Below are 22,491 nucleotides of genomic sequence, written 5' to 3' on the forward strand. Positions count from 1 at the left end.
GAGACAAAGTATATGTGAACTGCTGTATGGAAAGTGAATTTGCTCTGTAAATCTTCACCCAAATCACAATTAAAAAAAAAAAAAAAGTTGATTTTCTATTTATTTCCATAATGTAATTTAAGCTTGTTATTTTTTATAACTATGTACACCTGCCCTTTGGAATCACAACTTTAAAAATCGTAAAATTTGGGAGTTCTGGTAAGATGGCAGAATAGGTAGACAAACTATACAGACTCTCTTTCAACAAAGGAAAAAAACTCACTGCCATCAATTTGGATCTGACTCATAGCGACAGCTCCTTGGGTTTTTAAGGCAATATCACTATGGAAGTATATTGTCCAGCCGTCCTTCCAAGAAGTAGTTGGTGGGTTTGAACTGCCAGCCTTTTGGTTAGCATTCAAACGCCTTAAGCACTATACCACCAGAGCTCCCCCAACAAAGAAAAGGGGAACCAATTAACACAGATACAGAAGATAATCCTGGAGCCCTGAGCTTTGATAGGAAGAATACAGAAGTAGACTAAACTCCAGCTAGTAGAAGAACCTGCATGAAAACACCAAAAAAGGAGACATACAGAGCTGTGGTCTGTGACGGCACAGACAGCTTGGATATTCGTAAGTGGTGTGAGGACCTAAGAATAAAAACCTAAAAATCAGCTCTGCTAGCCAGGGGCTGCATGGAGGACTGCACTGGTGGCTGGTGAATAAAAGGGGGAGCAGTGAAGAGGGAGATGGGCTGAGCTGTGGACTTTTGCCTGTCCAGAGGGTACAGCCATTTTGAATGTTTACAAGCAATTCAACTATTTTGAATATTTAAAGCAACAGCATTCTCCCAGATTCCAGGGACTTAAGAATAGGCTGCATTTGCTGGGAAGGACATTCAGTACACGAGTGACTGGAAAGGTAAGATATTCCCCTTTTACTCTTAGACCCCACAACCTCTTGGTAAACAGCAGTGCAGCTATCCCTCACTCCCACCCATCTTCTGGGCCAGCAGGAATTCCATCCCAGTCTGTATGCTCGGACAGAGCCTGGGTGCCTGGTCCCCGCCTGCCCAGATTTCATTTCCTGTATTTTTTTTTTTTCAGTTTGTTTTTGTCTGTTTTAAAATTAAAATTATTAGTATTATTTTGTCCTTTTTATTATTATTATTTATTTTTCCCTTCCCAAGTTCTAGTTTTCCGCTTCTTCTCTCTTCCCTGTTCCTGGTTCCCAATTTTTTCTTTCTTGTGGCTAACCACATTCCTTATTTTTTCTTTTTGCTTTTTTTCCCATTTTTTTTCCTCAGTATTCTCCTACTCTACCTTTCTTCTCTTATTGCTCTCTCCCCAGATATTGCAGGGCTTTTTTTTTTTTCCCTTTTCCTTTTTCTGGTGATTGTTCCAATGTGTTTTATTTTTGTCTGACTGGGAGACAGCACAGTGGCCATATTACCCAACTACACCCCCATCTCCTGTAGCTCCACCTACTGAGTGAGAGCCACTACTTCCTTATCTGTCAACTGGCCAATGATAAACGACCACCAAGAAGAGACTGATTCACCCTTTGCTGCTCTCCACAGTTAACAGAGACCTAAATACAACAACGACACAAGGTCCACACAAAGAAGCAAGATAAAGTGGTGGTAATAGGGGAGCAGGATACAGACCCAGAACACATCCCTGAGGAAGCAGCAGTATTGGAACTCCCTGATAAGGAATTCAAAAGAATTATATTTAAGTATTTTCAAAGGACTGAGAGACAGATTAAGGAAAACACCGCAAAATTAAGGAAAACACAGATAAAACCTTAGAACAATTTTGGAAGAAAATACAAGAACAAAATGACAAAATAAATGAAAAATTATAAATGATACAAAATCTACAGACAGAAATCTAGAAGATTAATACTAAATTTTCTGAAATACATAACACATTGAAAGGGCAAAGGAGTAGAACTGATGCAATGGAACACAGAGTTAATGAGATTGAAGACAAATACCCAAACACTTCTTTGGAAAGGGATCAATCAAAAAAAGATCAAAACAAAATGAAGAAAGCCTAAGGTTTCATGTGGGACACCATCAAAAGGAATAACCTACCTATAATCAGAAGTCTAGAACAGGAAGAGAAAAAGAAAACCACTGAGAAAATTGTCTAAGATTTATTGGAAGAGAACTTCCTTAATACGATGAAAGATGAGGCTATATCCATTCAGGAAGTTCAACAAACCCCAAACAGGATAAACCCCAAAAGAAAATCACCAAGACATACCATCATCAAACTCACCAACCAAAGACAAAGAAAGAATCCTGAAAGCAGCACAGGGAAAAATGAAAAGTCACTAATTATGGTAGTTAAGTTTGTGTGTCAACTTGGCTGGGCCTGGTTGAGTGGCTGGGCAGCTGGATGTAGTATTCCTCATGATGAGATTAGTAATCAACCCCATGGTGGAATCTACTCTGAGCAGCTGAGTAGCTGCCATAGGGCTGTGGTCTGCTTCCTGTATATAAGCAGAAGCCTCGAGGAACGGTCTCTAGCTTATGACATGGTTGAACCCTGCATGTAGCCACGTGGTTGTTCAGCAGCCTGCCATGCTCTGCCAACCTTGGGACTTTCAATGGACTTGAAATAATGGCCTGCCGTATGGTTTGGTAACGTCAGGACTGTGCCCATTTTATTTGTCAACCTTGGGCTGTAAGCCTCAGCAGCCAGTAGCTGCCTAAGTGAAGAGATGCTTCCAGCTTCAGTAGGCTGGGAGCAAGAGGCAGAGGTGAATCCCAAGGCTGAGGGGCTTCTACAAAGCCCCTACAGCCTGGCACTTTGAACTTGGACTTAAAAGCCTCCAAACTGTAAGAGAATAAACTCCTGTTTGTTTAAGCCATCCCATTAGTAGTATATTCCTGCCACAGTGGCACTAAGTAACCAAAACACTTACAATCGACAACCAATAAGAGTAAGATCTGATTTCTCAGCAGAAACCATGAAAGCAAGAAGGCAATGGGATGGTATATAGAAAATCCTGAAAGAGAAAAATTTCTAACCAAGGATTATATACCTGGCAAAATTGTCCTGCATATATGATGGTGAAATTAGGAGATTTCCAGATAAGCAGAAATTAAAGGAATTTGTTAAAACCAGACCAACCTTCCACAAGATACTAAAGGGAGTCCTTTGGACAGAGAACCAATAATAGCAAACAACAACTGACTATTAATACACAAGATGACATAACCCAGAAACCAACACAGCTATGGAAGTATCCAATTAAACTTACAAGATTGTAAACCAGGAACCAGAGACATCAATTGGCAAGTGAGAACTATAAACAAAAAGAGGGAAAAGACTGTGTAGTTACAGAACTTCTAAATGGTGAGGAAGTTAAGAGAGTTGCAAGATAAAATGGGCTATTCTAAACTCGGGGAGAAAATGATAAATCACAGGGTAACCTCAAAGAAAAATGATAAACCTTCACATCACAATGAAAAAGAGGACAAGCACAGATATTCAGCAAATACTAAAACAATAACAATAAAGGAAATCATAACGTGATTCACGACCACAATGAGCTCAGCACAGAAAATTGTAAGGAACAAAGAAACCAGAAACACCATGAAAAAACACATAACAAAATGACAGCAACAAATTTGTATTTGTCGATAATTACACTGAACGTCAATGGATTAAATACACCACTCAAGAGATGGGAGAGTTGCAGATTGGATAAGAAAACATAATCCATCAATAGGCTGTCTACAAGAGACATACCTTAGAGATATAGACAAAAACAGACTAAAAATCAAAGGTTGGAAAAGCTATATCAAGCAAAAGGCAAGCAAAAAAGAACAGGAGTGGCAATATTAATTTCTGAGAAAACTGACTTTAAGACAAAAACCACCATACAAGACAAGGAAGGACATTATATAATCATTAAAGGATCAACTGAACAAGAAGATATAACCATAATAAATATCTATGGACCCAATGAAAGAGCCCCCAAAGACATAAATCAGACTTTAAAAGAGTTGAAAAGGCAAACTCCATAATCATAGTGGAGACTTTAATACACCACTTTCAACAAAAGGTAGAACAACTGGAAAGAAACTCAACAAAGATGCAGAAGAGCTTAAACAATGCAATCTACCAACTTGATCTTATAGACATCTACAGAGCACTTCACCCAATAACAGCACAACACACATTCTTTTCCAGTGCACATGGAACATTCTCCAGGACAGACCATATTTACACCATAAAGCAAGGCTTAATAAATTTAAAAACACCGAAATACTGCAAAGCATTTTCTTAGATCACAATGCTATCAAATTAGAAATCAATAATAGGAAGATCAATGGAAAAAGAAAAACACATGGAAACTGAACAACACTCTCCTTAAGAACAACTGGGTAATAGAAAAAATAAAAAATGAAATTAACATATTCCTTGAATCGAACGAGAATGAAAACAAAATATACCAAAATCTTCAGGACACAGCAAAAGCAGTGATCAGAGGCCAATTTATAGCAATAAATGTACACATCAAAAAAGAAGAGCCAAAATCAATGCTTTAAATCAACATCTCTAACAATCACAAACTATAAAATTTGTTTTACTATGCAGAAATTGAAGTTTATTACAACAAACTGCAATTTTTTGAAGTGACAGAAGAGGAAAGAGGACATTAGAATTGAACAAGGAGCTAAGATACTGTACTGTTAGCAGATATTATGACACCAATATTATTAAACATTTGGCAACTTCCTTACTGAATGTACACAAAACACTAATTTACAGTGGTTTATAACATTTCTTGAGATAATAATTTTGCCTCTTTATTACAGGTTCCTAATACATTTTAAGAAAAAATAACTAACAAAAAGATACATAAAAAAAAAAAGGTACATAAAAATTATTTTATGCTATTATTTCACTGATGATGTTATGCAATTAACTTTGATGGAAAGAAAATTTATCATCTCTCAAAATGGGTATTCATTAAAAAAATAATTAATAAAAGACTACATATGTTGAAGACAACTAAGGAATATTAAAAACAGCAGCAGCATTAATAGTAACATTAGTATGAAAATCAGTAACCTTCTTAACGACTACTAACAGGAATTTTACTCATATTCACTAGTTTGGCATGCAAAAAAATTTGTTTTAAAAGGGGAAACATGTTAAAGCTCACCTGGTTTAAAGCTATAAATAATGACTTTATACCGTAAAAAAAACCAAACTCACTGCTGCCAAGTGAGGTCCGACTCATAGCAAGCCCTCCTCGAATTTCCAAGGTGGTATCACTACAAGAGGTAGATTGTCCAATCTTCCTTCTAAGTAGGTGGCGGGTTTGAACCACCGGCCTTCTGATTAGCAGTCAAATGCCTTAGGCTCTATACCACCAGAGCTCCCAATGACTTTACAGGAAGTGAAATTTCAGTCAAATTAAAAAAAAATAACTTTTAATGAATATTTACTATACTCAGAGACTATGTGACACATTTAATATGTTTTTAACTCATTTAATCCTATGATAACCTATCAAGGTAGCTGAACCTTATTTTATAAATGAAGAAATTGGGGTCCAGGAAAATGAAGTAACTTAAGTTGAATTTACATAGCTAGTAAGAGGAAGTATCAGAATTAGAATTCAACTGTATGTCATCAAATTCAGTGTGTTCTTGTTCTATTATTTCACTACTGTTGTTGTATGCCACTGAGCCACTTCTGATTCATAGTAATCCTATAGGACAGAAGAGAGGTCTTCCAAGGCTGTATGCTTTAGGGGAGTAGCTCTGGTAGTGCAACAGTTAAGTGTGTGGCTGCTAACAAGAAGGTCAGTGGTGGTTTGAAGCCCCTAGCCTCTCCATTGGAGAAAGACCTGGCAATCTGCTTCCATAAGTATTCCAGCCTTAGAAACTCTATAAGCAGTTACACTTGTCCTATATGCTTGCTATGAATCAGAATCAACTCTCAAAGGCAACGTTTTTTTTTTCTGGTAATCTTCACAAGTGGAGATAACCAGGTTTTTCCTCCTGCAGAGCCACTGATGGGTTCGAACCATCCTTTCAATTAATAGCCAAGTGGTTAACCACTATGCTACCAGGGCTCTTTATATCACTCAAACCAAAAAACTAAACTCACTGCCATCAAGTTGGTTCCAACTCATAGTGACCTCCATTGGGTTTCCAAGGCTGTATATCTTTATGGAAGTAGATTGCCCTATCTCCTTTCCGTGGAGCAACTGATAGGTTTGAAACACTGACCTTCTGGTTAGCAGCCAAATGCCTTATCCATTATACCACCAGAGCACCTTTATTGTATCACTCAAACTCAAAAACCAAACACATCGCCACTGAGTTCATTCCAACTCATAGGAACCTCCTTTGGGTTTCTGAGGCTTTCCAATCTTTATGGAAGTAGATTGCCCCATCTTTCTTCCATGGAGCAGCTGGCAGGTTTGAACCACCAACCTTCTGGTTAGCTGTCAAATGCCTTAGGCACTATGCCACCAGAGCTCCTTCTTATTATATCACTAGTCCTTCCTAACTGTCTATGGCATCAGTGAAAACCTTAAGTAAATCCCAGAGAATAACCCCATAATCTGTTAAGTTATAATGATCACAAGATAATGAATAGATTTTTCTGTCAACACTCTCTTTTTGGTACCACTCTTATCAGTATGCAAAAGCATACAATACAATTTGTAAGAAAAAAATCAATTTCTAAATATTTGTATCTTTGCAGTAAAGTGTTACCTTTTCCCAGTAGATGAGAGTCTTACAAACAGTTTGTTAGTGATGGGAACAACTTTCTGAATAAAGACCTGTTGATCGTCTCGCTCTCCAAAAGGCCCTTGGTCAGAAAACAAAATGTCAAGAAATTAATTAAAATTTCATTTCATTTCACAAAAGGAACAATATTAATACCCAAAACAAAAATTTTTCAAGCCTATCAAAATGACTGAACAATATCATCAATATCACACACAAGTAAAATTTTGCTGAAGATAATTCAAAAGGGGCTGTGAAACGAGGGATAACACTGCTGACGTCAAATCGATCTTGGCTAAAAGCAAAGAACACCAGGAAGATGTTAACCTGTGTTTTATTTATTATGGAACAGCAATCAACTATGTGGATCATAATAAATTATGGGTAACACTAGGAAGAATGGGAATTACAGAACACTTAATTGTGCTCATGAGGAAACTGTAAATAGACCAAGAGGCAGTCATTACAACTAAACAAGGGGATATTGCACGGTTTAAAATCAGGAAAGGCATGTGTCAGAGTTGTATCCTTTCCCAATATTTATTCAATCTGTACTCTGGGCAAATAATCTAAGAAGCAAGACTATATACAGAATATGGCATCAGAACTGGAGGAAGACTCATTAACAACCTTCAGTATGAAGATGACACAATCTTCTTGCTGAAAGAGAAGAGGTCTTGAAGCAATTACTGATGATGGTCAAAGACCACAGCCTTCAGTATGGATTACACCTCAACATAAAGAAAACAAAATTCCTCACAACTGGACCAATAAGCAACATCACAATAAATGGAGAAAATATGTTGTCAAGGATTTAATTTTACTTGGATCCTCAACCAACACCCATGGAAGCAGCAGTAAAGAAATCAAATGACTTATTATTGCACTGGGCAAATCTGCTGCAGAAGACCTCCTTTAAGTGTTAAAAAGCAATAATGTCACTTTGAAGATTAAGGGGCATAGTATTTTCAATCACCACATATGCATGGGAAAGCTGAACAATGAGTAAGTAAGACTGAAGGAGAATCGATGCCTTTGAATTATGGTGTTGGTGAAGAACACTGACTATACCAGGGACTGCCAGAAGAACGAACAAATCTGTCTTGGAAGAAGTACAGCCAGAATGCTCCTCAGAAGAAAGGATGGTGAGACTTTGTCTCATATACTTTAGACATGTTTTAAGAAGGGACCAGCTTCTGGAGAAGAACATTATGCTTGTTAAAGTATGGGGTCAGTGAAAAAGAGGAAGACCTTTAACAAGATGGACTGACACAGTGGCTGGAACAATGGGCTCCAATGGCAACAATTTTGAGGATGGTCCATGACCAGGCAGTGCTTCATTCTGTTGTACACAGAGTGGCTATGAGTAAGAACCAACTTGAAGGCACCTAACAATAACAACATCAATATGACATTGCATTCCTTGTCAAAACTAAACATAAAATGCAATGCTACAAGTACTTCAAATTCTTTTTTTTTTTTTTAACAGAAATGCCTGATACTTCAAAATTATATGCTAAGCACTAAGGCTGTAAAAGCTGAGGCAATAATTTGCTTAGGACTATACATTAACAACAGCAGAAATAAACTGTAATAGGTAAGGTTATGTGCCACCTTGGCTGGGCAAGTGACTTGAGTGGCGTGGCAGATGGATACAGTTATTTCCCATGATGAGACTGGATGTGGTATAATCACTTCCACGGTGGAATCTGCCTTGAGCAGCTAATTAGTCGACAAGCAGTTGCCTTCAGGGTGTGCCATACTTCCAGCATATATGGTGAAGCTTTGGGAAGAGTCTCTTGCTTTTTTGCTCATGTTGAATCCTGCATTTGGCCAGTGATCGTCTCCAGTTCTTGGACTTGAACCAGTGACCTGTCGTGTTGCCTGCAAATCTTGGGATTGTTGCCACTGCAGCCTGTGAGCCAAAAATGTACGATACTGTCTGCCAATGTTGAGTTCGTCAGCCCCTTTAGCTTTGTGAGTCAGGAGATGCCTCCAGTTTGCTCCTGTGGGCCTAGAAAGCAGAGCTGGAGCCCAACGTCGAAGGGTGTCCACCCAGCCCCTAGAGCTGGCACTCTGAATTTGGACTTCTAGTCTACTCTTCCCCTAGAGCCAACAGTCTGAACTTGGACTTCTAGCCTCCTAAACTGTAAGAGAATAAATTTGTTTGTGAAAGCTGTGGTATTTGTTATAGTAGCACTAGAGAACTGAGACACCTATATACACATCAATTCCATATTTATTATCTTTGGGTATATGTTAAATTCCTCAGAACTCCAAAAGAGGAGATTTATAAAGTTATCTTATGTACTGATTTTAGCTTTCTGAAAAGCCAACATGCAAAATCTTTAAAAATGGTATGATTTCATTAAATTGAATTTAATTGTCAGAAGCCTCCATCAATCAGGCTTTTTTTTAAAAAAAAAAAAAAGATGCCAATCAAAAGAACACATTTTATATAGCGCAGTAATAGAAACATTAACAATACAAAATTCACTACTGAATTGCATTCTGCAAGGTTTTAAATCTAAAAAGAAATATTCAATTATTTTTACTATCTTGTACTTGGCAAGGCAGGTAAATGGTCCACTGTATTTTAAAAAGATTTTGAACAACAATATAAAGAAAAAGTATTTTTATGTAAAACTTAAACATAAAATTTAAATAGCAATTATTTTTTCCATTATCCTTAGTTAAAATACCAGCTTATTCATAAAAGTTTCTCTTACAAAAAAAACTTATGCACAAAAAATTTGTAAAGACAATATATTTGAAGTAATCAATCCAATGTGACTCATACCTAATTCATAAATGAAACAATTAACGTATTTATTATTAGTTAGTATATGCTTACATAGTGCTTACTATGTGCCACAGTAAATGCTTTACAAATATTAATTCATTTTAATCGTAATAAAAGGAGTCTTGGTGGTGTAAACTGTCAAGAGTGTGCAACTGCTAACAAAAAGGTTGGCAGTTGAAACCCACCTAGCAAATGTGGTAGAAAGATCTGATGGTCTGTTTTGGTAAAGATGCTACTGAGATGATTCTGACACACAGTGACCCCCCACCCCCATTGGGTTTCCAAGGCTATGAATCTTTACAGAAGTAGATTGCCTCATTCTTCCTCTCATGGAACAGCTGGTGGGTTTGAACCACCAAACTTCTGGTTAGCATCCTGATGCCTTACCCACTACCACGAAAACCCTATGAAATAGTTCTAGTCTGTCATCACATGAGGTTCACTATGAGTCAAAATTAAGTCAGTACAACCTAACAACAATAGTAATCATCGACCACCACCACCAACAATGAGGCTTTGGTGGCTTAGCAGTAGAATTCTTGCCTTCTACACAAGAGACCTGAGTTAAGATTCTCAGCCAATGTATTTCATGTGCAGCCACCACCCATCTGTGTGTGAAGGTCTGCATGTTGCTATGATGCGGAATAGGTTCAGTAGAGCTTCCAGACTAAGGTAGACTAGAAAGGCCTGGCAATCTACTTCTTATGAAAACCTTATGCATGAAAACAGTCCAATTTGTAACTGAGCATGGGGATAGTACAGGACTGAGCAGCATTTTATTGTACACGGGGTCATTGTGAGGCAGGGGATGACTCAGCAGTAGCTAACAATAACAACAGCATCACAATGAACATAGAGTGGAAGTATTATTATCTCCATCTTACAGAAGAGAAAATTATGGCACCAAAAGATCAGTTAATCAAATATCTCATAGGCCCTACGTGATAGAACTGGAATTACCAAGCTTACTGGCTCCAGAGTCTGGTTCTTTACTATGCTTTGCATTCACTCTACTGCATGCCTTCCTGACATTTAATTCTATTGAAATGAAATGACAGTTCTCATCCGATAACCCATAAACAAAGTGAAAAGTAGTAACACATAACTAGGAATGAGACTAAAATACATTAAGAAATTGTTTCTTTTTCCCCTGTAACTTTATACAACTTTGAAATTCTCCCATAATGTAAATTCTTATACCTTTCTTTATTAACTACTCCTTCCAAATTCTTATTTCTCCAACCCATCTCCCCACATTAGCTTTTGTTCCTTCAGAACACAATATACCCTCAAATCTTTTCTATCTTAAATGAGGGTGCAAGGAGGAGGAATATAGAAAATGACATTTGAACTCCTTAACCTTCTATTTAGCCTCATTAGTTCTTTCTTTCATAACTTCCAATATTCATTTATTACTCATTTACCCACTGTAATCTAGATTCCAACCATACAACCCTACTGAAACTGGACTTTATTCTGTGCCTCTGATCTATGTGTCTCTTATGTTACTTTTTAAACAAAAACTATACAGAGAAAATAAAAACCCTTCTGTCTCCTTTCCAGTATTTTACAGGGCTGTTACAGGTATTTTATGGGCTGCTTCTAAGTATCTTTTTACTCACTTTATACATGTTCTCCCTGAATAATCCCACCTACTCCCAGTGTTTCAACTACTTATATGCTGCCAACTCCTAATATCCAGCTGAGATCTTCCTCCAGAGGTCCAATCTCTGTATGTTAACACCTAATGGAATCCACAGGCAACATCACTCAAAATACACAAATCTGAGCTCATCCTCTTTTCAAGTAAGTCCTTCCTATTTTTCTCTATTTCAGTTAACTAACACTAAGTTATCCCATTTCCCAAGACAGAATCTGAGGGCCATTCTAGACTCTTTCTTCTTCCTTTTCTGTCAGATCTAATCAATTACCATGCCCTTTCGTTCTTACTGAATTCATTTCCTTCTCCCTAGATAATTAATAAATTCCTCCTTCCTGGTTTCCTTGCTTCACTGCTCCCTAGTCTTTTTGCACACTCATGAAGCAATGAATTATGTACTATAAAAATCTAATATCATTCTCAAAATTCTTCAAAAGCTTCTCTATTATGACATAAAATCTACAAAGGCCTTCCATAATCTGGCCCCTGCCTATCTGCCCTTATTTCCTACTCTGCTCACCCATAAGCATTAAATTCAGTAATTAATAACTTTTTATATTCCAAGCTTGCCAGGGTCTCTTGGCCTCTAATCTTTTAAGATGCTGTTTTTCTCTTCTAGAAATGTCCCAACTCAGGAAATATCCATACCCACCAAACTCCTACTCAACCTTCATGTATCAAATTCAAACACTACTACCTCTATGAAGCAATCTCTGCCTGAATATGCTTCCTTAAATGTTAAGTGGGGGATAAATATCTACTCATATAATTGTCAAGAGGGTTAAATGAGAGTATAACACTTAGCAGTGAACCTGGCACTGTTTCCCTATATACCTAGTGACTGTGTAAACTACAACTGCTGGCTTTTTATTCCCATTACTCATTTTACTCTAAGTTGATGCTACCTACGTATTTTTTAAAATTTATAATTCCTGTCACAATAGTACTCTATAAACATCTGTTGAATAAATAAAAATACAAGCTTCCAGTTCTCAGCATAATATAGAGAACTGGGATCACAGAGCAATTGTTAAAATTCACAACACTGAGAATTTTTTCTAAAAATACTAACTGGAGGAGTAAAATTCTCATTAATAGCTTATGTTTTCTAAAGATAACTACTTTGACATCTACCAGAGCCTATTCTGGATGGATATAAATTCAATAGTTTCATGTAAATCAATTATAATGTGTCTTTCCCATTCTCCATCAATGTTATAATTCTAGTTTATAAAAAAATGATCAGAAAGTACATTAGTTAACCAACAGCTCCTACAGAACTACTGTATAACAGTGAGATACAACTGCACATATAAATTCTTTCAAATGAGGCCTTGGAAAAATAATCTGTCTCAATAAAGACATACATTTGTGTGTGTGTGCAAGTGCATGTAGGCATGCGTGCATATATGTGTGTGTAAGGTGTATGGGAGGAAGAATCTATGTAACTTTTGTTGAAATCAGAGTTATCAGTGCAGACAAGCTACACTGTTTCTTAATGAATCATATTACGAATCCCATCATAATTACTCTCAGTATATAACAACACCAGCTTCAAATTTTATTTTCAGTAGATTAATTACTCATTACTTTTTCCTTTTATTTCTTGTTAAATAATAAAAAATGTAGCAGTAATGTAATTTTGTGAATTCACAGAATTTCTTCAGAAACATGTCACAAAATGTGTTTTAAAAGAGTTTCAAAATTAAGACAAAAAACTTGTATTAAATCTCATTTTTAGGTTTCTAGTAGAATTAGTATCTTTTGCATTGCCCACAAAGCATTTGAAAATGTTCCAAATAATCTAACCTACCTATGTCATTTCCAGAGGAATAGCTACCATGACTTTCTGTCTCCTCCAGAGACAGTATCTTGAATGATGCTAAAGGAGTAGAACCAGGCTGAGTAGAGATCATTCCTCTGAATCGTGTTACTGTCCAAGTACGAACATGATTATTATCTGCACAAACTAGGAAAGAGAACACAATAGAGTTGTTAAATATAGATTGTAAGAGCATCAACATCACTCATAAACAACATTTAACTTTTTTTATTTTTTCACAATGATCTACATTAAAAAGATCATAGCACATACTGAAGGGAAAATGATATATTTATCTCAAAATTATAGTTAACATGGTACACCAAGGCAACAAAAGTGAGAATATTGAATATGGGTTTATCTTTCTGGAAATTTAAGGTATTAGCAAATCTATGGATCCTTATAAATACAGATTGTGGGGTATAATGTTAGGGTTATGTTTAAAAAAAAAATGTAAGAGAGGAAGTTGAATATTATCCTGTTCTGTGGCTAAACTTCTACATACCAAATAAGTTGTCTGGATTATTTTTTTCCAATCACAGAGATTATTTCTGCTTATGCTATTCAACAATTAAACAAACTAGATTAGGAGTTAAGGAAAAATTGTTAGCACAAATGATATTTCTCAAATACATGTGTAGAAACTAGCTATTTGTTGTCCATTCAGTTACATTAAGGAAAAATAAGGTTATGTGTGAAAGCTGAAAATTATGTTTACTTCAAAAAAAAGTTTGCATTTAAGAAATATGCTCCACTTAATATTTATTAAATGAAAATAATATTAAATGGGTATATACTGAGGTATTTCCTAACATAACCCATCTCAATTTTTTGTACTGAATACACACTGCACTAACCAAAAAAAAAACAAACTCATTGCCATCAAGTCGATTTGATTCACAGCAACCCCTCCTTGGGTGTTTAAGGCAGTATTTCTATGGAAGAGTGCCCAATCTTCCTTCCAAGGAGTGGCTGGGGGTTTCAACTGACAGCCTTCTGGTTAGCAGTCAAATATCTTAGGCACTACACCACCAGAGCTAGAAAATATAAAATAAAATAAAATAAATACCTACAAAAATTGTAGGTTTTTCCCATGTCTTCATAAAAAAGTATACCAAATCACCATTTATTATGATTTCAGACAATGTGCTCTTATTAGCAATGTGTTATGAACTCATCAGTGATAATTAGGAATGTATACAAAAAACACACATTTCCTATGTAGTAAAATGTTACAGTTGTACATTTTAAACAAAACTTTAAAAATAAATTTACTTTTGGCAAACAGTAACAAAAAACATTCTGAACAGTTTTACTTTTATGCACTAAAGTTCTCAATTTCTCAGAATGTTAGTTTTCTGGTAAAAAAAGACATTTAGTTCCAGGCTGTTTAATCAATTTCCTAATAATCATTTCCTGGTTTCACCATGAGGTTGCAGATTCAGAAAAATAATTTAAGTATCTTTGGCCTATTCCACTGCGAAGTCATGGCAATTTTGTTAAATGTTGTTGTTGTTGTTGTTATGTGCCACTGGATCAGACCCGACTCATAGCGACCCCTCCTTGGGTTTCCGAGGCAGTATCACTACGGAGGTAGATTGCCCATCTTTACCTCAAGTTTGTATTTAAGGTGTTAAAAAGAACAGTATGCAAAAAAGTTATTACATAATTACATAAATGCTGAGATCCACCAGGTGGCAGAATAACACACTGAGTACACACTGCATACTCCAGGTTTTTGGTTAAAGTAGACATTTTACTTGATAAATTTATTTAAATTTCAAACCTACATGAAATACCTAATGTTAAAATGCAAATTTTGCTAAACAGTTATTTGCATTCTCCAATAACATTAGCACCTTCAAAACAATAGCAATTATTACCGAGCAACTCTGAGTTGTTGTTGTTGTTGTTATTTGCCATTGAGTCAAACCCGACTCATAGTGACCCCCCTTGGGTTTCCGAGGCAGTATCACTACGGAAGTAGGATTGCCCAACCTTCCTTCCGAGGAGTGGCTGGTGGGTTTGAACCGCCAGCCATCTGGTTAGCAGGCAAGTGTCTTAGCCACTATGCTACCAGAGCTCCCGAGCAACTCTGAGTACTGTCCTTTAAACATCACCAACCCTACCAGTCTCTTTTCTCAGAGGATCAGAATACTTTATTTCATACAACAAATATTTATTCCGTATCTTCTATGAACCAGAACTATATTAAATGCTGAGAACGGGGTAGAAAGTAAAAGCTTCTACTATGGTAGAACTTGTGTTCTAGAAGAAGGATGCAGGTAATAAGCAAATAAATGATCAAGTGATAAGTTAAGAAAGAAACAAACCAAGGTATTGTTAGAGAAGTAACTGCTAGGAGTTTGACTAATTTAGCCAGTGTGGCTAAGGAGGTCTTCATTGAGGAGGTATTTGAAATGGGACTCAAATAACTGGAAGGCAGTTAAATAAATATCTAGAGGAACAGTATTTTCAAGTAAAGAGAAAAACAAGTGTAAAGGTCCTAAGGCATTTTTAAGAATTAGAAAGACCAACAGAACAGAGTGTAACGAGCAAGGAAAAACACGGGACGTAGATCCGAAAGGCAGACAGAATCCAGAACAGAGAGGGCCATACAGGCCAAGGTATGATATTTAAATTTATTCTAAATACAATTTAGGGAAGCCATTGGGAGTCAGATCTGTCTTGTATTTTTAAAAGCTATTTCTGGCTTCAGTGTGGAGTATGAACTATAGAGAGGCAAGACAGAAAGAGGAAAAGAGGTGAGAAGCTACTGCAATAATCTAGGAGATAAATGATTTATTAGACAGGTAGCACTTTGTCTCTACAAAGTGAATGAAGTGATCAGATTTGTGACATACGTTAGAGTAAAGCCAACACTACTTTATGGATTGTGCAAATATAGGGGGTGAGACAAAGGGAGGAATAAAAGGTGAATCCTGTATTTTCAGATTGAGAAGATAATGATATCGTATACTAAGATGGCTTCTGAGAATACAATCAAAAGTTCTATTTTGTTCATGTTAAATTTGAGATGCTTATTAAACATACAACTGAAGATATAAGGGGAGTGGAGATATATGTTTAAAACTCTGTGGATGGTCAACAGTTGGAGGAAAACTATCTATGAGTCAATGGCATATAAATAATACTTAACACTCAAGTCATCAGGTAAAGTTAAGACAAGGAAGAAAATCAAATATCTAGGAAAGAGGCAGGAACAGTCTAACACTTAGCAATTAGGTGAAAGAAGAGGAACCAGCAACAGAGAAAGACTCTTCAGGGAGGCAGGTGAGTATTAGGCAAATATTGCTTTATGGAAGCCCAAAAAACAGACTGTTTCAAGAAGAAGGGACTAGTCAACTGTGTCAAATACTGACATGTCATGTGAAGATGATCACAGAAAAATGAACACTGTATCTTGTTGTTGTTGTTATGTGCCGTCGAGTTGGACCCGACTCATAGCGACCCCTCCTTGGGTTTCGACGTAGTATCACTACGGAAGCAGATTGCCCCATCTTCCTTCTGAGGAGTGGCTGGTGGGCCTGAACCTTCTGGTTAGCAGTCAAGTGCCTTAGGCACTATGCTACCAGAGCTATCTAGGGATAAGCAAATCAAAGGTGACCTTAGAAAGCAGCTTCTGTAGCATACTTGGGGTGGACGACCAATTAGAAAGGTAGAGGGAAGAATGGAGAATCAGAAAGCAGTGACAGGCAACTATTTCAAGAAGTATGATTATAAAGGGTACATGGAATCAAGAGTGATTTTGTTTCTTTGTTATTGTTGTTATTTCTGTTGCTATGGATTATGCTAGAGTATATCTGTATGCCACCAAAGATTGTCCAGAGAAGGAAAGAAATTAATGATGATGTGATAAAGAGAGTGTGTTTTATAGGTAGGTAGTGCCTAAGGCATCTGACTGTTAATCAGAAGGTTGGCGGTTCAAACCCACCAGCCACTCCATGGAAGGAAGACTGGGCATCTACTTCTGTAAAGATTTACTCCCTCAGAAACCCAGAGGCAGTTGCTATGAGTCAGAATCAACTCAGTGAGTTTGGTTTTGGTAATGTGTTGACAAAACACAGGTTCTTTTGAGGAAAAACCATTGCATAGGTACTTGTAAGTAGAGTGCTTTTTCAAAAGATCAAAAGCGGGAGGGGATACAAGCAACGAAAGAAACAATAAATTGGACATCACCAAAATTAAAAACTTTTGTGCACCAAAGGACATTATCAAGAAAGTGAAAAGACAACCTACAGAACGGGAGAAAATATTTGCAAATCATGTATCTGGTAAGGGCTTAATATGTAGTTAAAATTCAACCACAAAAAAGACATACAACTCAATTTAAAAATGGAAGAAAAACCTGAATAGGCAAGAAGTTATGGAAATGACCAATAAATGCACCAAATTGAAACCACACTGTGATACCACTTTATACCTACTATGATGGCTGCTATTAAAAACACCAACAGGGACAAAAAATAGGAAAAAACAAGTGTTGGCAAGGATATGGAGAAACTGAAGCCCTTATCCATTTCTGGTATGGAGTAAAATGGTATAGCTACTAGGGAAAAGTTTGTTAGCTCCGACAAAAGTTAAATGCAGAATTACCATATTACCCAGCAAAACTCAAAAGAACTGAAAACAGGGACTCAAAATATTTATATGCCAATGCTCCTTGCAGCATCATTTACAATAGCCAAAAGGTAGGAACAACCCAAGTGTTCATAAACAGATAATGGATAAACCAAATGTGATATGTAAGTACAGTGGAATACTATTGAGCCATAAATAGACTCCACTATACTACCACATGAATGAACCTTGAATATATTATGCTAATCAAAACAAGCCAGACACAAAAGGACAAATATTGTATGATTCCACTTATATGAAATATCTAGATTAAGCTAATTCACAGAGACAGAAAGTAGGTAAGAAGTTACCAGAGGGTGGGACAAGAGGAGAATAGAGAGTTATTGCTTAACGGGTACAATTTCTGTTTATGGTTATAAAAAGTTTCAGAAACAGACAGTGATGATGGCTACACATTATGAATGTAATTAATGCTGTTGAACTATATACATAAAAACAGTTAAAACAGAAACATTTTATGTTATATATATAAATTACCATAAGAAAAAAAAAAATTAAGCCTCCTAGGGGTTAAGTAGGGAGCTCTGGTAGCATAGTACCTAAGGCATATGACTGCTAACGAGAAGGCTGGCGGTTCAAACCCACCAGCCACTCCTCGGAAGGAAGATGGGGCAATCTACTTCCGCAGTGATACTGCCTCAGAAACCCAAGGAGGGGTCGCTATGAGTCAGGTCTGACTCGACGGCACATAACAACAACAACAACAGGGGTTAAGTGGTCAAGACCTGCCTCTGTGCCCTTCATTCACCTGAACTCTACTTAATAAAAGTATTGTCTTTTTCCACATATAATGCGCCCACATAAATAATATGCACACATATCTAACACACAAGGTGCAGTTAAGAAACAAACATGTGAGGGGGTTGCACAGTTTGCAAAACTTGTGTGTTATTTGCATAAAAATATGATAGTCCCATTTTAATCTGACTATATATTGAATCTCTATATAATTTTAAAGGCGTTCTGTGGCGCAGTGGTTAAAGCATTTGGCTGCTAACCAAAAGGTTGATGTCTTGAACTCACCAGCTGCTCCATGGGAGAAAGATGAGACATCTGTTTCTGTAAAGACTTCCAGTCTTAGAAACCCTACGGAGCAGTTCTACTCTGTCCAGTAGGGTCATCATAAACTGGAACCAACTCGATGGCAGTGGGTTGGTCGGTTGGTCTATGTAATTTTAGAGTCACTTACTTTATGCATCATTATTACTACAAACAAGAACACTCATGCATTTAATACTTTTCTTCTAAGTATAAAGAGCTAAAGTATTTAATAGTATCTCAGTACAGTGTTTTATAATCTAGTTTTAATTACACCCAAAACAATTAGCTATTCAACATAACCATATTCATTCATTCATTTATATAAGGCCAAGGTATTTCAGCCCCACTTGGTGTTTAAATTACACTAGAGAACAGTGAAAGAAACATCAGCTTTTTTATATTAGGTAATTTTCATATGAACAAACCTGATATGTGAGAAGGATGTTAACAAAACTAAGTTTGGCAAGAGATACCCTACAAAAGATTTAACATAAAAGTGCCTTTAAATACAAAGTTCTACTGATATACCTGAGTCATGATCCAATCTTAACCTTTTTCGAAATCACCTATTACACAAGTGAATGATAAAATTCTTTCAATGGTATTTCACTTTGTGATCAGTAGTGCTTGTTAAGCTCAAAAATTTAGTGTCCTAATGTTTAAAAACTTCATATGAGGACAGAGGAGCCCTAGCAGCACAGTGGTTTTAAGTGTTTGGCTGCTAAATGAAAGGATGGCAGTTCACGCTCACCACCCGCTCCATGGGAGAAAGATGAGGTAGTTGGCTTCCGTAAAGATTATAGCCTTGGAAACCCTATGGAGAAGCTCTACTCTGTATTACAGGATCACTACGAGTCAGAATCCACTCAGTGGCAATAAGTTTGGGTTGTTTTTTTCTTTTTTTGGTTTGATTAAATGAAAATAATAGAACTACAAAACCCACAAATGTGTTGCTTTGTTCCAATTTCTTTATACATTCTACTAATTTTTTTTTTAAATAATTTTTGCCCTTCTGGTGCCCCGTGAACAAATGCTCCAAGGGATTCATCTCCATAGGGTATGTGGGTGTGTTACCCTGGGTTGAGTGGTCCGTGTGTATGTACATCTTGTTTACTACTGGGCTGAGAGCCAGGCCCTGAGAGTGAGTTTTATTCAAGGCCCAAAATGTATTCCAAGGCCATAGTATTGGGGGCCTCACCAGACTCTATCTGACCAGTAATTCTGGTCATTACTATGTTTTTGGATTTTGTTCCACATTTTTCCTTCCACTCTAGCCAGGATCTCCAGTACTCTCCTGAGTGGTTGGCATTGATAGCCAGGCACCATCTAGTTCTTCAGGTCTCAAGGGCCATCATGTCCCAGGGCTGACGCTTCCAAATGCCTTTGGTTTTTTGCACTCTTCTTCACTTCTAACAATAGGATACCATTAGCTGCATCTTATATGGCCACCTGAAAGCTTTTAAGACCCCATTCGCTACTCACCAGCGTAGGATGAGGAACAAGATTTTTAATGTATTTTGTTGTGCCAATTGAGTCTGGTGTCCCCCAGTTCTATGGTCAGTCCTGAGTCGGTAGATCTGTTGGATCTCTCTCCCACAGTGTCTGTACATTCAATTAATTTTTATAAGATGATTTAACATTAATAAACACATTTAAAGCTACATCTTTAGTATTAAACCTTAACTCATTATATATCAATTTATTCTTGGAAAATATCTCTAATAAAGAACTCAACAGCATTATGGTATTTTGAAATGAAATATGACATGAGAAAACAATACATAAGACTAGAAAGCAAATAAAAGATACTTTCTAAATTTATATAAACTACAACCATAACAAAATCAAAGAAATCTTTCAAAGAAAATCTTGACATTTCTTTAGTTATTAACCTTTTCTACCATTTCTTTTATTATTTTCCTCACATAAGACACTGATTTTATAGTCTCTTACTCTGTAGAAAGAGTGTGGAAAATTACACACTGGTAAAATTTTACATGAGATGAAAATCCTTATCAGTAATGATAACATCACTTTACCTGATACGAGATGCTTCTCTGACAACATGATTTTTGTAACAGGACTCCGGTGAACTGTGAAAGTCTGGAAAAGCTGAGGGCCTGACCCAACTGTCTCTGGGTGTTGTACAATTACTCGTACTGCTCCAGAGCTCGTACCATAGGCGATCTCAATCCAGTTACCGCTGACACCTACACAAAGCCAGAAGTGGACAAGTGTTATAGTAGATGACAATGATTTTATAGCAGATGACTATGTCCTTGCAAAGACTTCCTGTGATATAAGAGAAAGAGCTGGAACAAGTGAGTGGCTGGCTTACACACTTTCATGGGTGTGGTTATTCTTCAACTGATGGTAAAGGGGATGTGAACTTTTGAAGTATAAAAGGGATAATGGCTAGAAAAGCCAGGGGGTGGCCTGCAGTGTAGTAAATTACTTTGTGTGGCTTTTCTACCCATAAGTCTTTGTAAACTCCAAAGTGGGATTTGCTATGAGCAACGAGGAGCTCCTAATTGCTGAAGGTGTCCACCTGGAGTATTTCTGTTGGGCGTGGCACAAAACAATGTTCTGGGAGGTGCCCACTCTCTCTCAGGTGCTTAGAGTTCTGATGCTATAATTGGCTAGTTTGACTACCCTGCGGGCTCTAAAGGAGACCTCCTGGAGGCAGAACTCTCTCTGACTGCTGGTTGAGGAAGACATGCTGCTGAAAGAGACACGGGCTCCTGAGACACGCGTTGCTGGGAAAGAGACGCAAGAGACACTCATTGTTGAGTGAGACACCGAGGGACCAGCACTGCTGCTGGGAAAGAGACTGTGAGAGACTGTTGGCTGAGGGACGGTGGGCTGGGAGAGAGACTGAGCATTCTTCCTGAACTTGAGTTGTAGCCTGGTGCTTCCCTAATAAACCCTGTAATCTGTGAGTTCTGTGTGGCCATTGCAGCGAATTATCGAACCCAGGAGAGAGGTGGTGGGTGCTTTGGGAGGAACGGTTGGTGAAAGGGCTGGAGGGAGGCAGCATGTTTGGCCTTGCAGTAATAGGCCTTGGGTTACTGCTGGTAATCCTGTCTTCCTCTTGTGAGATTAGAGGAGGTCAGAACATGTGGCCTCCTTGCCGTTTTTGCAAAGGGTTAGCACCAGCCCAGGATCCAATTCAGTAGAAAAATCTTAAAACTTCTCTGACCATCTTAAAAATCATTATTTCCGTTATGAATCTTTTCCTAACCCTCACTCCAAGACAGAACTGCTCATTTCCTTCCTTGTACTATGTATTGCATTGTATCATAGCAACTATAACACACTAATCCTGTATTTCCATGTCTATCCGCACCTATTCCTTGTTGATAGAGAATGCACTGTAATCATTCTTTTTAGTCTTTGGCCGTTTAAAGACTATATGAGACATAGTAAGTACTTTATAAATTTTTAATGAATTAATAAATTTGATATGCTAAGGATTCACTGAAACAACATAGTATTCCTAAAGCAATATTCCATATAACCTCTAGGCTAGAATGACCTCTGTTTGACTTTTGTTACAATATTGAATCTTCTTTGAATAATCAAAAACATACTATTATTTAACAGTTTCAAAACACTGGACTATGAGGAAAAATACATACCCCTTACGTTGTACTCACCAAGGGCTGCCTCTTTTAATTCTGCAGCTATCTCATTTCTGTCAGGTTCATAATACGGGTTTTTTTTTTTACAAAAAAAAAAAAAAAACACATCTTA

General features: G+C 37.1%; 1 protein-coding gene across 1 annotated transcript in view; it reads right to left on the reverse strand.

Moving 5' to 3' along the window:
- Nucleotides 1-22,491, reverse strand: part of KCTD3 (potassium channel tetramerization domain containing 3) — a 111,914-nt gene that overhangs the window by 7,752 nt on the left and 81,671 nt on the right. The window contains exons 13-15 of the mRNA XM_007952556.2: nucleotides 20,778-20,948; nucleotides 13,027-13,182; nucleotides 6,736-6,832 (exon numbers count right to left, since the gene is read on the reverse strand). Coding sequence (XP_007950747.1) covers nucleotides 6,736-6,832; nucleotides 13,027-13,182; nucleotides 20,778-20,948 — 424 coding nt within the window. The remainder of the gene's footprint in view (nucleotides 1-6,735; nucleotides 6,833-13,026; nucleotides 13,183-20,777; nucleotides 20,949-22,491) is intronic.

The sequence above is a fragment of the Orycteropus afer genome, unplaced genomic scaffold (assembly GCF_000298275.1).
Source record: "Orycteropus afer afer isolate SDZICR_OR568_19922 unplaced genomic scaffold, OryAfe1.0 scaffold00013, whole genome shotgun sequence".
Taxonomy (NCBI): domain Eukaryota; kingdom Metazoa; phylum Chordata; class Mammalia; order Tubulidentata; family Orycteropodidae; genus Orycteropus; species Orycteropus afer.